Source organism: Oryzias latipes, chromosome 12 (genome assembly GCF_002234675.1).
Source record: "Oryzias latipes chromosome 12, ASM223467v1".
NCBI lineage: Eukaryota > Metazoa > Chordata > Actinopteri > Beloniformes > Adrianichthyidae > Oryzias > Oryzias latipes.
In genome coordinates this window covers 7,847,301-7,864,607 of record NC_019870.2, presented here as the reverse complement: position 1 = coordinate 7,864,607, position 17,307 = coordinate 7,847,301, and the positions used below count along the sequence as shown (strand labels likewise).

General features: G+C 40.3%; 1 protein-coding gene across 6 annotated transcripts in view; it reads left to right on the top strand.

The window, feature by feature from the left end:
- Positions 1-17,307, top strand: part of LOC101165159 (netrin-G2) — an 83,992-nt gene that overhangs the window by 56,409 nt on the left and 10,276 nt on the right. Inside the window, exons 1-9 of one of the 6 annotated variants that reach the window (XR_002874242.1) lie at positions 903-2,910; positions 4,420-4,539; positions 5,600-5,704; positions 5,827-5,916; positions 6,302-6,397; positions 8,012-11,017; positions 12,200-12,298; positions 12,838-12,912; positions 15,836-15,937. Coding sequence is in view for 2 of the 6 variants with exons in the window: in XM_023960394.1 (XP_023816162.1) it covers positions 4,377-4,491; positions 5,600-5,704; positions 5,827-5,916; positions 6,302-6,397; positions 8,012-11,017; positions 12,200-12,298; positions 12,838-12,912; positions 15,836-16,003 (3,754 nt within the window). In the remaining 4 variants the exon portion in view is untranslated. Of the gene's footprint in view, positions 1-468; positions 4,540-5,599; positions 5,705-5,826; positions 5,917-6,301; positions 6,398-8,011; positions 11,018-12,199; positions 12,299-12,837; positions 12,913-15,835; positions 16,004-17,307 lie in introns of those variants that run through there. The other 5 variants (XR_002874243.1, XR_002874241.1, XM_023960394.1 and 2 more) reach the window with 5 other exon arrangements.

The following is a 17,307-nucleotide window of genomic DNA, read 5'->3' as shown; positions in this document are numbered from 1 at the left end:
GCATCTATGTAATCATAGCTATATCCATCAAGCAGCAAATATCTAAAAATTGCTGCAAAAATTCAAAATGTCTTCAATTAGAATTTGTAAATATTATTTGGGATTATGCAGTATATAGATTCAAAAGCAAATGAGTTCATTTGAACTTGTTATCATTTGTTGAACTCTTGACTGTCACCTTGATCTGCAGACAGAGCAGCGCCTCCGGCACTGACAGGGTTAAAGAACAGCTTTTGAGTTGAGCCTATCTCAGCAGTGAGAAATCACACTTTCATTGTGCATTCTCACTTTCTGTGTGTTGTTGTCGATGTGCATGCTTGTGAGTCTTTATGTGCACATTTGAGGAAGAAAAATAAAAAGGCTTTCTCCTGATAAACAATCTGAGGCAGCATCTCTTATGCTAACGTCTCATCTCCCCCATTCCTCATTGCATTTACATTCTCTGTCCTCATGCAACCGATGCAACAGACAGCAGAGCTCCACCAGGAGAAAGCTCAGCCCCACAAACACGCCATGTCTTCCCCACCAGCTCTTTCTCTGAGCCTCCACTCACACCCACGGTGGAACCTGACACCATTCCTGATAGAACAGAGGTTCTTCCTCCTTTGCCATCCTCTGCTCCAGAGAAGCATCAAGTTCCCCCGAGTTTCTCTCGTGTAGAAGCTGAGCCTTCATATGCATCCCATTCAAACACAGAGGAATCCCCACATCAGTCTGTTGTATATCATCATAACATGGATGCAATCATACACGAGTCCACCCTTCATCCACTGACCCACGATCCCACAAGATTTTATGGGATTTTATATTGGTTTAGGCATTCACTTTCTGTCACCGGGAGATGTTCAGGAAGAATAGTGCAACGTTATGGAGTTCTGGAACTTGTGAAAGTCTGATTTGTCTGTGGCAATAACTTCGCATTGTTCGGAGACATACAGAGGATCTAAGGAGTATCACTGGAGACAAAACCGACAGAATCGGGGCAAAGTCAGACTTAACCTCAACTTACTGCGGCAGATCACAACTTACTATGTTTCCTGGATTATTGCATAAGGTGTCAAGATATAAATATAATCATCACGTGGCTTTTGAGGTGAAATTCTGCTGCATTTTGGCGCGTTGTCAACCTGCCAGCAAGGGGGCAGAGGAAGAACTCCATCACTGTCATTCCGTACAAAGCCCTGCAAACTCTCATGCAGCCTTCTCTCTGTACGCAGGAACCCTGGGTGCTCCAGCTGCCAGCATCTCATGTCAGGTTGTTTGGGTCGGTCTGATTGAGATTAATACAAAGAACTGCTCCACCCCCTCAAGGCAGCATGGGATACTGAGATTAAGTGCATTTACGCTCACTGCTGTGCAGAAGCGGCTTTTTAAAACAACTGCGATTTAGTATCCTGCTTTGTCACCAGGACTCTACCAGTTTCTGTGTGTGGGGCCTAGCGAGGCCAGAGGAGGACACTTGCATAGGCAGGGGTTGCCCTGACGAGATGTTATGATGGCATGATGCCACATGTGTGAAACCGTTGTGAGAACAGCTGTCCTGTCTCATCGGAGCCAGGCCATGGGAAAGGGGTGAAGTGAAGAAATTGGGCGGGAGATAGCCTGAAGGGGGATGCACTGCAGGGGAGCGGGATACTCCCAGGATGCCCCTCTCTGAAGAAAAGATGTACATCACTTGTATAAACCACCTCCAGGGGAAACGCAGATGGAAACAGGGCTTTGTATATTCTCCAGCAATCTGGTGATCATTAGTCCCTTGATGAGGTGCACGGTGTGGTCACTTCACGTGATTGGTTGTCTGCACTTTCAATCGGATTTGCAAGGACAATTTCAGCTTATTGAATTGTGCTTATTTAGCAGTAAAGGGGTAGACTAAGAAGGAAGCTTGATCTGTAAACTCGTTTTTCTTCCTCACTTGTGCACTAAAATATTGAAGAGAGGTATTCTGGGAATAGCACGGAGGCCTGTGGGAGAAGGGAATGCACAGAAGAGAGAAAGGACAAAGAAAGGAAGCAATTAAAAATGCAGCGTAATTGGAATTTCTGTTGTGTTGAAGACTGTCAGCAGACTGAACACTATTTCTCAATGTACATTAGTCAACCCATGGGCAAGATTTACTTGGTTTGGAAAGCCCCTATCTGACAGAGAAAAAAGAAAAATTGAATCACAGAAGAGGAGAAGGCACACTATCAACAATCTATACACACTTGCCGTTTCAGACTAATTATAAAGTTCTTATTGTTCAGGCAGCTGAGGAAAAGCTTGTAAAATACCCCAAGAGATGTCTGTTCTTGTTATGTTAATTGTGACTGTGGCATCTCAGTTTCCCACAAGTCTTTGCGGGAGACTCCTGGAAGCTCCTGCTAGCAGACAGGGACAGGAGCAAAATGTAAAAGCATCTGAGATGACAGGTATTTGCTGAAGATATGAGAGATTTGTGTTGTGCATTCTACTTTTGCTTAAGCAAAACGCACAACATAATCTTTTATTTCGGGTCTTGACAGCTTGCAGAGAAAAGCATCACCATAAAACTGAAATCTATACATATTGATCTCTGCACAACAAATCCCAATTCTGGCACCAGCGACATCATCATACATTCGTTTTAGACAGTCACTGAAGCTGATGGGTTAGAAATGAAAAAGAGACAGCAGGTTCCAGTAAAAAGTAAAAAAAAATAAAAATAAACAGCCCGCTGCTTATTTATTGCTAGGGCTCCTGTGAAAAGGGCAAATAAAATCCACCCTCCTGTTTATGCTTTTTGTGTAAATGGCATTGTGTCAGACCGCAGAAAGGCTGAGAAACATGTGCATGAGTCTTACAGCCACAAACCCATAACTTCATCTGCACATGTGGAGGCGTATGCGGAGGAGGAGCCGCTGCACCCAGAAGGAAAACCTGAAAGCAAAGGTATCTCCTTTGTAGTGGCCATAACTACCTGTAGTTCATAGTAATAGTGAAGTAGATTTATCTTAAAGGCCTACTCCAATGAAAATTGTGCTTTTATCATGTTCTTGTGGCTTTTTTTTGATGATGGCAGATATATTGAAAAAATTAATCTTAAAATCGCAGATGAAAAAAAAAATGTTGTCACACTTGATTTTATCTTTGTGAGATTTAAAAAGACCACACTTTCTTATTTGGTCGGTGCTAGAATTGTCAGTTTCACATCTACCAAACAAAGAGGAAAAAGAACAAGCCATTTGGATCTGAATATAGGGAGCTCATAGTATGTTTTGGTTTTTCATTGCAACAATCACAGCAAAACTAAAATGTCAAGATACATCAGAGCTGTCACAAGATTTATTTTTAAATAGTTGTCACATACAGAGGCATTTCTGACCACATCACGAAAAAATATATATATTAAACTCGGAGGAATAAGTCACCATAAAAAGCGAGCAAAGTCACTGTTAATAATTGTAACATGGAACTTGTATTGAAAGATGTTCACTGTTTGTACCATGCTGGTCAGCTAGATCATATAGAAATGTCTTTATATTGTGCTTTTCACACCAATGCAATCAATACAGCAAACATGACTGGCTAAACAAATAAACAGATTAAAGGTGCATTGGAATAAGTCAAGTGTGGATGCTTTAAAATATTTTCTATTAGTATCTCAATATAAATGTCCTTAAAATTTCACAAAAGATAATCGCTTCTATAAAATAAAGCGGTACCCCATCAGTCCTATTAAGTCATAATGTCCATGTACTGTACGCTGTCACACTTGATTATCGCTTTCACGTTTCCTCTCTCCGCTGCTGGAAAAAATCTGCAAAATGAAAGTTGGCATTAATGTAATCACGTTTTCGTCCAGTTGCATCGTTAAAGTCGGCAATATATGTTCCAATGAAGAAGATGTGAGGTTGATTGGCCCCACTCCTCTGCTTAACTCAGGAGCTGCTTGTATAGAGACATCCTTGCTCGCCATCTGAGATTGTTCAGCTTTAATCATTTGCTACAGTTATCGGGACGCGGCATGCTGGCACTGCGTTCCTAATGACTAAAAACCTAATGTAATTACAAACAAATAAGCTCATTAACGTAGGACGACAAGCTTTGCTGTGCTGAGACAGCATAAATGAAGTGTTTGGCATTCAGTTCCACAATCTAGAATGCAAACGGTTTAGGAAATCATCAATTTAATTGTACAATACAGGAATTTCATTTTTATCGAGTATTCAGGATTCAGAGACAACATATCTTGCAGGTTGCCAGAAACAGAAAAAAAATACATTGTGTTGCATTAACATTTAATTATTTTAGATCCAAAAAGGACACATTGATGAAACTTGTCTTGCTGCAATCAACTGAGCAGGACGAGCAGGCGCACATGAGAACAGTTTTTGCCCTCAAAGCCACAAACAAAAATGCCACACTTTTTGTTTGTTAATAATATCGTTGGTGCGTCAGGCCCCCACAGTGCTGAGGAGCATGGAGCTGATGGCCACAAAGCAACAGCTTCCTCGCAGGATGGGGAACAAGGTGAGGAGGAGGAGGAGGGACATGAAAACCGATCAGCGATGCAAACCGGTATTCTTCATTTATTGTTGCACTCAAAGATAGCTGTAGTTAGTTTGCTGTCATTAACATTCATCACAAGTCACATACACACACAAATATAATTTTCAAAAACTGCACCCAAAAATAATAAAAATGTCTTTAAATTTCTCTTGCAATGTTTTAATGTCTAAAAAGGGGTGTGTATCACTGTTTCACATATATATGAGGATTTGCTAACACTTAACATTTTTTTTAACGGGAATAAAAATTGTGGACATGTATTTGTTGATGTTGTAAAATTATTACTTTAAATACATGTGGATTTTTTTGGGGTATTTTTGCACATAAATCCTGTTAAGGGTCACTGCTTATACACTGACTGTACTAAAAGTTAATTACTGGTACTTTAAACATTTTCTTTTACATGATTGTAGTAGAGGAAACTATGGAGCCCCATTTTAAAAAGTTTTATGAAGAAAATTAAATATGAAAACAAAAACATTTCTCAGAAACAACACGAGTTACGTTTAGCTTGAGTCTGAAAATTTTGTTTTTATCTTGTCCAATCCAGCAGCAGAGCAAACAGATGAGAGCTCATGCTTACTTGCGTTGAACAGACTGTCATTTTAATGGGGGGGGGGGGGGGTATGAATCTTTGGACACACGAGGTGTATTTGTATAAACCTCTTTTGTATTTGATGTTAAACCTCATCAATTATATTTGCACACATTTATTTTTTGGAGGGGGTAGAATTGCACTATGAGGCAACAAGTTGCTTGTGGTTCATCGTTATTACTGACACATGTAGAATTTTTCAAAAGGGTTGGGCTAAAGTCTCAAAGCGTTGAAGGTTTTACCTCTAAATTTTGCAGAGATTCAAAACTCTAAAAATCTTGATCTACAGACCAGGATCTGAAGATCAGATCTAAACTGACTTACTTTGCTAAAATAATTTACAACAGCAATTCAGCTTCTGTAAATGTTCATAATAACTATATTTTAGCATTTAATTTATCATTTCTTATCATTGTAGAGGGAAGGATTAATTTCTGAATATGCTTGTTTCATTTATTAACTGTGGTTCGACAGTTTCCCACATGCTTGAGGGTCACACACATGAGACTCATGGCCACAAAACCACAACCACAGCGAGCAAAGAGGAGGAGCACACAGGAAGCAAAGCTGACAAGAAAGGTATATTTTTTTCCATTTGTAGGGGCAATAGTTTTTTTTTTTGCAGTTAGCTCCAAGTAAACTCAAATAAATAGGATGTCTTTATATTCATGCTTGCTTTGCTAATACTTGTGGTTTGAAAGACTCCCACACGTTTGAAGGGCATAACACTGTTGGCCACAGAACAACCGCACCTCAACACAAAGAAGAACATTCAAAGGCTGAACATTCAGGTATTTGGTGTATATGCAATGTAGTAGCTTCTAGTAGATAACCGTACGTCATAAAAATGAGCACTAGTTAATCAGAGTGTATTCAGACTGGGAAAGTCATTTCATCCGGATCAAGTCTTGAACCTTGCCCTTAGTCTGTATTGAGACTGCTTTCAAGCAGACTATTCTGTTACGAACCAAAGGTGGTAAACAAAAGCATGTTTGCCACCTTTGGTCACACACAGGACCAAAGCATGAGAAATTTGTTCCGCATCATCGGGGGAAACAAACTCTGATTCACTTTAAGCGAACCAAATGTGTCCAGTCTGAATACAGCCTAAGAAAGACAAATGACAGAGATGCATGTATGCTTTCTTGCTTTGACTTTGACACTGTGGTATGACAGCTTCCCACATGTTTGAGGGATACTCACACAACCCTCACACAACCTTGTCAGTTCAACATGGGGAGAAAACACAAGAAGAGCATTACGACAAAGGAGGTATGTTTAATGCTTAGTGGTAGTCCATAGATCTTTAAGACAACATAATAGATAATAGAGGAAACATACAACTTTGAAAACCAGTGACTATGTATTTTCCCTCTCCCTTTGAGCAGCGATTGCAATGTTTGTAGAGAAACACACACGATGCTCATGGCCATGAAATGAAACGGCAACCTTATCTCAACATATAGACACACGGGGAAGGAAAAGAGACCTGGGACAAATTTCTTTCTAGAAAGAAAACGTTTCCATCCATGATTAAACTGCAGTTTTTTAAATTTATATTTGTACACATTCATTACAGAAAGTATTAGCAGCATAGATCAAAATTTCTGGGCTAAGATGTGCTTTGAGAATTTCAAAAGAGAGGAATCATAAATTGTGAGTTTCCTTCATCTTTTTATGGTTCACTAAAGTGCAGTTGTTATGGCTTTTCAGACCACAACAAATCTGGGAAATACAGACAGCATGACAGTCATGACCACAAAACAAGAACATCATCTAAACATTGTGCAGGAGGAAGCCGAGAGCAAAGGGATCTTCCTAAAATGAGCCATAATTCTAAAATCTTTATGGTTCCGTTTGCAGCAGTGAGTTGTAGTCTTCTGCGGTTTGAGCCTTTCGAAACTATAGCTCTTTGCTTCTCACTTAAAAGGTCAATCATGTGTCCCATGCATTTACTAAAACAAGTTCAAACAAACAAAGTGAAAGGGGAAAGTAGTGCTTATATTTTTGGATTTTTTTCTACTAGAGAAACCTAATTAAATGCCACCTCATAAAGGCTCTTTTAAACACCAGAGCTTTTGCTCCAGTGTTGACATTCTTTGAAATAATGTACTGTCAACTGTTTAGGCAAGTAATGTAATGCCAATGCATTCTAAAACTGAGAAAAGCAGGTTTACAATAAATATAAACCAGCTGATTCTGGTGCAAAAAAATAAATAACATCTTTCTGCCAATACATCGGCTAATGAATGATTTTTTTTTTTTGGCGACAGAACTAGTTGGAATTACATTAATTGGTTAACATCCAAAGAATCATGGCAGTTCTAAGAGTGATGTTATTTGATGTCACTGGCAACAACTCCGGTATTGAAGAGTTTAGCAATTGACTTTATGCACCATTCAGTGACAGACTGGAGGTCCATGTTGTTGACAGAAACAGACTGAGGCCTTTATTAGCATCAGTCTGACATCACTTCACTTTACTATGAGTGAATAGAAAAGCATGTTCTGCCATGTATTAGGTGACATTGTTATAACAAATCCAGGCCAGCTACAAGAGAGAGATATGTGCAAAGCTAATGAAGGCCCCTTGTATAACATTTAGAGGCTGGCTTCACACTGAACCATAAAGTGGATGAAAATGGTCAAAAAGGTTAGGTTTTCTAATAAAATCACAATATCTCAATCAAGCCTCATCAGATATCAATAAATATAAAGAACATTGTAATTTATGGCCATGAAACATCAACAGGAAATAGATGTGCAAATAGAGACCATAATAAGCAGTGCCTAGTTTATAGCTAGTGCTAGCACAGCTTAGTGTAACATTTATAACATTTATTTCTTCTTTTTGTGTGTTTGCTTCTGACAACTCTGATGCCTCAGACCGCCATTCATTTGTTGAACAACCACCTGGGACCCATAGCTCTGCTAATGCCCATAATTCCCATGGAGGTCCTAACTCACATGAAACCAGTAGTGGACATGAAATGTCTCATAGAAGTCTTAGCTCACATGATTCCAGTGGCGGACATGGTTCTCCTCATGGGAGTCATGTCTCACATAAAACGAGTAGTGGACTTGAGACTTTTTATGGAAGTCCTAGGCCACATGAAGCTGGTGGACATGAGACTCTTCATGAAAGTCATAGCTCACATGATACCAGTAGTGGGCATGGGTCTCCTCATGGAAGTCCTGGTTCACATGATACTGGTGGATATGGGACTCCTCATGAAAGTCATAGCTCACATGACACTGTTGGACATGAGACTCCTCATGAAAGTCATAGCTCACATGATACCAGTAGTGGGCATGGGTCTCCTCATGGCAGTCATAGCTCACATGATACTGGTGGACATGGGACTCCTCTTGGAAGTCATAGCTCACATGATACCAGTAGCGGTCATGGGTCTCCTCATGGAAGTCATAGCTCACATGATATTGCTGGACATGGGACTCCTCGTGGAAGTCATAGCTCACATGAAGCTGGTGGACATGGGTCTCCTCATGGCAGTCATGGCCCACATGAGACTCCTCATGGAAGTCATACCTCCCATGAGACTCCCCATGGCAGTCATAGCGAACATGAGACTCCCCATGGCAGTCATAGCGAACATGAGACTCCCCATGGCAGTCATAGCGAACATGAGACTCCCCATGGCAGTCGTAGCGAACATGAGACTCCCCATGGCAGTCATAGCGAACATGAGACTCCCCATGGCGGTCATAGCGAACGTGAGATTCCCCATGGTGGTCATAGCGCACATGAGATTCCCCATGGTGGTCACAGCACACATGAGACTCCCCATGGCAGTCACAGCGCACATGAGACTCCTCATGGCAGTCACAGCGCACATGAGACTCCTCATGGGAGTCACAACACACATGAGACTCCTCATGGCAGTCACAGCTCACATGAGCCTCCTCATGGCAGTCACAGCGCACACGAGACTCCTTATGGCAGTCACAGCGCACACGAGACTCCTTATGGCAGTCACAGCGCACATGAGACTCATCATGGCAGTCACAGCGCACATGAGACTCCTCATGGGAGTCACAACACACTTGAGACTCCTCATGGCAGTCACAGCACACATGAGACTCCTCATGGCAGTCACAGCACACATGAGACTCCTCATGGCAGTCACAGCGCACATGAGACTATTCATGGCAGTCACAGCGCACATGAGACTCCTCATGGGAGTCACAGCGCACATGAGACTCCTCATGGGAGTCACAGCGCACATGAGACCCCTCACGGGAGCATTAGCGCACATGAGACTTCCCATGGGAGTCACAGCGCACATGAAACACCTAATGGAAGTCATAGCTCACAAGAGACTCCTCCTGGAAGTCATAGCTCACAAGAGACTTCTCATGGGAGTCATAGATCACAAGAGACCCCTCACGGGAGCATTAGCGCACATGAGACTTCCCATGGGAGTCACAGCGCACATGAGACCCCTCACGGGAGCATTAGCGCACATGAAACACCTCACAGAAGTCATAGCGCACATGAAACACCTCATGGAAGTCATAGCGCACATGAGCCTCCTCATGGCAGTCATAGCGCACATGAGCCTGCTCATGGGAGTCATAGCGCACATGAGACTCCTCATGGGAGTCATAGCGCACATGAGACTCCTCATGGGAGTCATAGTGCACATGAGACTCCTCATGGGAGTCATAGCGCACATGAGACTCCTCATGGGAGTCATAGCGCACATGAAACTCCTCATGGGAGTCTTAGCTCACATGAGACTCCTCATGGGAGTCGTAGCTCACATGAGACTTTTCATGGTAGTCGTAGCGCACATGATCCGCCTCATGGGAGTCATAGCGCACATGAGAGTCCTCATGGGAGTCATAGCGCACATGAGACTCCTCATGGCAGTCGTAGCGAACATGAGACTCTTCATGGTAGTCATAGCGCACATGAGCCGCCTCATGGGAGTTATAGCGCACATGAGACTCCTCATGGCAGTCATAGCGCACATGAAACTCCTCATGGCAGTCATAGCGCACATGAGCCGCCTCATGGCAGTCATAGCGCACATGAGCCGCCTCATGGCAGTCATAGCGCACATGAAACTCCTCATGGCAGTCATAGCGCACATGAAACTCCTCATGGCAGTCATAGCGCACATGAGCCGCCTCATGGCAGTCATAGCGCACATGAGCCGCCTCATGGCAGTCATAGCGCACATGAGCCGCCTCATGGCAGTCATAGCGCACATGAAACTCCTCATGGCAGTCATAGCGCACATGAGACTCCTCATGGCAGTCATAGCGCACATGAGACTCCTCATGGCAGTCATAGCACACATGAGACTCCTCATGGCAGTCATAGCACACATGAGACTCCTCATGGCAGTCATAGCGCACATGAGACGCCTCATGGAAGTCATGGCGCACATGAGACGCCTCATGGAAGTCATGGCGCACATGAGACGCCTCATGGAAGTCATGGCGCACATGAGACGCCTCATGGAAGTCATGGCGCACATGAGACTCCTCATGGGAGTCATAGCTCACATGAGACGCCTCATGGGAGTCACAGCACACAAGAGACTCCCCATGGGAGTCATAGCACACATGAGACTCTTCATGGGAGTCATAGCGCACAAGAGACTCCCCATGGGAGTCATAGCGTACATAAGACCCATCATGGAAGTTTGCATGCAAGTCATAACTTGCATGAGACTGGTAGACATGACCATGGTAGTTCACATCAGACCCCTGAACCCCATGAAACGCATAGCCAGCACCACCAGCAAGGGGCTCATAGACCACAAGGAGCTCATAACTCGCATCGGCCACATAACCTTCATGGATATCAACACGTGCATCGGACCTATAGGCCATCGTTTCACCACCAGCTGGAAAGTGAAGGTAAAAGAGCAACACTAAAACAAGAAAGAACTAGTGGCAATCAGTGACTGTCATTTTTAGAAATGTATTTTTATTCTAATGCAGTATGCGCTAAATCTTAAATTATATACAACATTAAAATGATTAACAAGACAGTTTATTGAACACAAATCAATTTTTGAACTTAAAAACACATTTCCTCAAGTACAAAATTACTGTACTGTATTGGTATTTTGGTTGACCTGGCAGTTATGAGTTTCCATGTTTTTTAAAAATTGGTTGTCAAGGCCCAAAACCCCTCTCCCACAGAGTACAATAGAACTAGAAATACAAAAGGTTTGAAAAAATGAGCTTGTCCATTAGGCTTTCAGTTAAGAGTTCAGGAGTTGCACTTAAAATTCAATTTGCACTTGTAAATTCGATCCATTGTTGTAAATTAGATTGGTTCAAAGAAATCTAATCTGGACTGGTAGATACTTTGATTTAATTTGTGCTGGTATTTGATTCCCCATGTCATAATCTGGTCTTTAATTTTTTTTGAGTGCAAATTAGGCAAAGAAAGTCCCTGTATTCTTCTACTTTTTTCCTGCTTTTATGAAATAAAAATGTACATTTTTAAGTTATTTTGTAAAGCTTGTAACAACAGTAAAGGCATAGAGTACAGTAAGGTCAGCCACCACTTTTTATATCAAAAGTTTTAAATTAAAATTACTCAGTTAAATCAAACTTTGACTCTCACTTGTAGAGAGTTAAACTATATTTAGATATACAATTGTTTCTGATGTTGATAATAATTAGGGTAGTTTCCCACTTGCATAAGGAGCATGCAAAGAAGCTAATATTAAACTTTATACCATCTTAAGTATTTTATTTAATATAGTTATTTATGCTAAAACACAAAATTAGAGATCAGAAGCGTGATCATGAATACAAGTTTCATGCTGCAACATCCTTGAAATAAAGATTAACATTATCTTCAAATCAATAAGGCATGGATATTCCCATAACTTGATAGATCACAAATTATAGATATGTTGTGCAGTAATACCACAAAAACGACACAGGACAGAAAAGGTTTTTCACTGATCTGTGCAAGCTGTCAACTTGTTGGTAGTCTGTGTGGTCTCCACTGTTGTTAAAGACCCAATGGTAACCCGTGCTGCATAAATACAAATTGATTTCTGTCTTGCGGCTCGTTTGTAGCGCACCATGAAAGATCAGGGCGCGAAAGAGGAGGTCACGGGACCACAAAGCACACTTCTGGTAAAGAGGAAGAGGAGACAGAAAAAGACAAAAAGAAAGGTAGAGCTTGAGAGCGAACGATTCAATCTTCCAGTGATTTGTAACTGGTTGCTCAAAAATACCAAGATTCAGGCTGACAGTTGGTAGTCTCTGTGTCTCTTAGAATTTTCTTTGGTTTTATTTTGTCAAAATAATCTCATATCATATTCCAATTCCACTTACTCTTTTGAACACGATTTTAAAAATTAAATTAAGGAAATCTCTAAGAAAAAATACCCTCAACTGCCAATCACAGACTCCACTTATATATACAGAGACAGAGATCTGCAGAATAATATTTGGCCTGAAATACTTGGCACATATATTTTTGTCCAATCAGTTATGAAACACTTGGATTTTTCCGCTTCATAGAACAAAGCAAGCTCCTGCTCTTAGACAAAACGTAGTGGGATCCCCTTTCATTAGCCCCTCTGTAGCACCGACAGTGACCCTTAGGCAGTGTTGGCTCCAGCTGTGAAACTGTAAAGAGCTGTAGGAGGCTGAAGCCTGTGAATGATGTGAATAAAAAAATCTAAACCAAGAATCCTTTAACCCTTAAGGGCTTCTGCAACTGTTGATCTCAGGAGAGCCCCAAGCCAAACAGTTGTTTGGAATCATATACGATGATTTCAAAGGTAAGAGATCTACATTTCAGAACCAGGAGCAGTCTCTAGCTTAATTATTATCGGAATTATTTTTTATACAACTAATTATAAACTGTGGAGAAATTCCTTTCATTATCATCATTTTTTTTATTTTGCTCACTCTTTCCCTGCATGGTTGTGTTGCACTACTAAGGTAAGAATCTGCACTTTCAAGTTCACTTTAGATCTTCTCACCCATGCTGACATTTTTCTGTTATAATCAGGACTAAGAAAGTACACACTTGGAAGAATATCGTCTTGACAGAAAACGGTTCCTCTGTCCCCCAAGAAAAGCATCTTTTAGCAAAAATAATTCACTGCTGATGAATGCCAATAAGCAGCAGCTTGATTTTTAATGCTAATTTGTGAAACAATGTACTATTGCCTTTCTAGTCTGTGAAGTAATTGGCCATTTATATTTAATTAGGTAGTCCCCCCTCCAAAACCCTCATGCACACACACACACACACACTCCCCACTGCTGCCATGGTTCCCTCAGTGCTGAGAAAGGCACTTTATGGTGCTCCTCTCACCAGTTTCCTTTAAACCAGCTCATGAATATTTCAGCTGGCATCATCAACCAAACAATAATAAAATAATAATGTGATGGCTGATTAAAAAGCTAAACTCCGACTTTTTAATGTGCATTTAAATGTGTATTTGCATAAACATGCCTGGTAAACGCCTCTTTAGAGGACAGTGATTCCTTGCAGCAAACTACTGCAGTCAACTTTTAAAGCTTAATAAAACCTTAATTAGGAACAAGCCTCTGCCAAAAATAATAGAGCAACGCCCCTCCACCTCTCGGTGCACAGCGCACATCCGGCAAGACCCAATACCAAGCTTTTGCTTCTCTCTTTGGTGGAAAATTAAACGGAGGTCTCATTCACTGCTTCATTTTTCCCCCTCCTCTCTTTAGGTTAGGTTTGAAGGTATACGATCCAGGTTCTTGTCTTAGCTTAGGAAGCATTTGGCACCACAACTTTAAAAAAATATAAATACAAGATTGGAAATTTGCAGAAGCCAAAGTAAGCTTTTACACCCTCTAAAACCTAAGTTTGTTGCTGTGGTCTGAAGCATCTGCTCCCTGTAGACTAATTGAGGTTATGACTAATTGACGGTTTCAAAGCTATAATTGAAAGAGTTAAAAAAAAAAGTACCCATTAGATCATGTTACAAGAACATGTTAAAAACACCAAAAACACAATTTTCATTGAAATAGGTCTTTCACAAAAAAATGAAAAACACGTTTATGAAGGGGAAAAAATGTATAGATTTGTCCATATAAGTTAAGCTTGATTTCTAAACTGAAATTTTTTTTCTAACATTTTTCATTACATTCATTATAACTTTAATAGTTTGTAATATAGATCAACAAAATTTCATAATGACACTACAGACTGTGAAACTGAATGTTTTATTTCATATAAATGTATTATTTAAGATTATCAACATTTGCTCCAAACCTTTATGAAGCACAATTTTAAGAATAAAATTCAAATATTCTTATCAAACAGACAGTTTTTGTTTTATGAGTTTGTTTTGCTGCATGCAACAATGTGGTATGACACAAGACAGGCTGTATTACGTTTCCTTCCTTTTATCTCATCTTCATTTTTGCACCTAATTTAGCAATACAAATTGACTCATTTTGTCCATAAATGCGTAATCTACTTTTAAAACAAACAAACATCTGTTTAAAGTCCCACTAAGATGAAATCTGTGTTTCTAACATGTTATCATAGCATTTTTCTCATGATGAAGAACACATAAAAAGTGATTTAGGGTTAAAACTGCATTTCTGAGTGCCATTAGAAAAAAGCTCTCAGTTGTGACTCAGAAACATAAATGGTCAGGCCAAAGTCTTTCAGCTCTGCTCCATTCTGATGCATCCACCTGCAGACAGATAAATTTACAGGGTTTTTTTCTTTTTCTTGTCTGACCTAACATTTGGCTCAAAACTGTTTGGCTGCATAGTTCCGATATCGCTCGCCATTTTTGCTGCACCGCTAATGTTAGCTTGGGTGTGAGGGGCTGTAAGGTAGTGGGAAAGTGTTAAAGTGATGATGGGATATTACCAGAGGCTTCCCTCCATGCCAACAGTCTTGGCCTCAACCCAGGTGAATTCCTGATGAACTCCTGCTGCTCTGCAGAAACAATGACCTAGAGAACGACACAGGGTTTTGATTTTGGCCAAAGAAAAATCATAATTAAAAGACCACTGGGAACAAGTTTGCAATACATAAAAAAGGTTGTTGGAATGAGACTTCAAAGTGCCTACAGAGACACATCATCAATTTTGAGTGAATTTTATTGGAGTATTATGAGGAACATTCTGCCCTTAGCTCTCAGGAGTCAGTGCTCTACCAGGTTAAAAAGGGGTCAGACTTGTGTCACAGTTTCAGGTAAAGACTTGAAACGCCCACTTGTCGTACCACTCCCCTCTAAATCCCTTATATCTACTCGTCTTGTGATATAATTAAATTCCCAGACACAATTAACATGCCCTCTGATGGCACGTCCATACCCTCAGACAGGTGCACACACACCCACACAAACGCATACTCAGGACAGTGGAATTCCCATCAGTAATCATTGCAGCCCAGCAGAGCAGACTCAGCAAAGCTGTGAGTGTAGTAATGGGGAGGGATTGGCCTGTCTTTATTGAGCCAATATTGAGTGATAGAGGTGCCTCATAAAACACACAGGCACCCATCCATTCTTTAAACTGAGATCTAAAACTAAAGCAGACATATCTCTCAGTGCGGATTATTCATCTCTCCTTGCTGTCATCCAATTATTCTACAAATCCAATAAACCTCCCGTCTATTTTTCATCCTCTAAATGTTTAGGTCAACATAAAATCACTGCCCTCACGTCACAGCTAAACCCAAGTCCGCCTCTTCTGTTGCAGACTGTGAGTGCTACGGCCACTCCAACCGCTGCAGCTACATCGACTACCTGAACATCGTCACGTGCGTCAGCTGCAAGCACAACACCAGAGGCCAGAACTGCCAACACTGCAGGCTGGGATACTTCCGCAACGCCTCTGCCGAACTGGATGATGAGAACGTCTGCAACGGTCAGTCTGCTGGGAGACAGTGAGGGCGTGTGATGGGGGGCTGCTGTGGTGGAGTTTGAATATGATGTGCGGCTGGCTAAGAAGTGGACAATGAGAGGATGTAGTTACTTTTAAACTGACTCCGTTTTGAATTAAAGTTATCAGAGGAAGATCAGAGAGTTTGACGCATAAACAAAAACAATTCCAAAAAAATGACATCTCCTCTCCATTTTATCTGAAAATCCTTTTGTTAAGACTCATTCCCAGTCCTGCATTCAACATTTAAAAGATTTGTGCAAGTTGGCTAGTACTAGGAAGATTATAGGAGCCAAATGAAGCAAAACATAAAAAAAAGGATTATTTTGTGTCGTCCTTTTGCATAGATTTTGAAAATAAAGTCAGTTTGATTTGCAATCAATTTATTTTATACATTTGCATTGTAAAACAAGTTTTTGGGGTAAACAGTATTCCAAGCTGAACGTTTGTGGAATTGGCTTTTATTAAAATGGTTATATTTATGCCTGAAACAATGATCAATTGGTTTTCTACGGTAGTTTTACAGATAAAAAAAAGCATATTATAATTTATACTGTATCTTGTAAAGGAAGATCAATTTGAAAATTAGATTTTTCTTAAATTTACTGGTAACTGAACATGGACAATAAATATTGTTTCCAAAAGAGGAATTCACATCTGTTTAAAAGAAAATATGAAGCAGAACCAGTGAAACAATTACATAGCTCTTTTTTTTCCCTTTTTTTTTCACAAATCTCCCCTTTTTTTATTTTGATTTTTTTATTTAGAGTTAAAACAACTTCTTAATAGATCACTTTAAAAGTTTGTGTAAATAATTAGCATCTAAACATCTTTCTTCTTTCAAACTTTCAAAAAACAGCAGGTGAAATGGAGTCAACGTGAATTGATACATTTACTTTGTCCCGGTGTTTGTTTTTCAGTTTATGGCTGCATTTTTTTAAATAATCTATTTTAATAAACCTGCTGATAATGTTAAAACAAAAACCTTTTATCTTGTCTTTAATATGATATGATGTGAAGCCATAAGTGCTTTTGATCCAAAAGACTGCAACCTAAAAAGTTTATTCAAATCTATCAAACAAATGTTAAAAAAATGGTCTCAAAGTTGAAATGTGGTACAGAAAAGGATCAGACTCTGTAAATGCTGTTGTATGTTGGATGATTTTACTACTTCGTGAGATCATGCTTGTTTATGTTTAGTGCTATAAAGGAATTTGACTCCACAGAAAGAGCAATAGCAAGGAAAAACATATATAGCCTTTTTTTAATATAAAATAAAACTACAATCT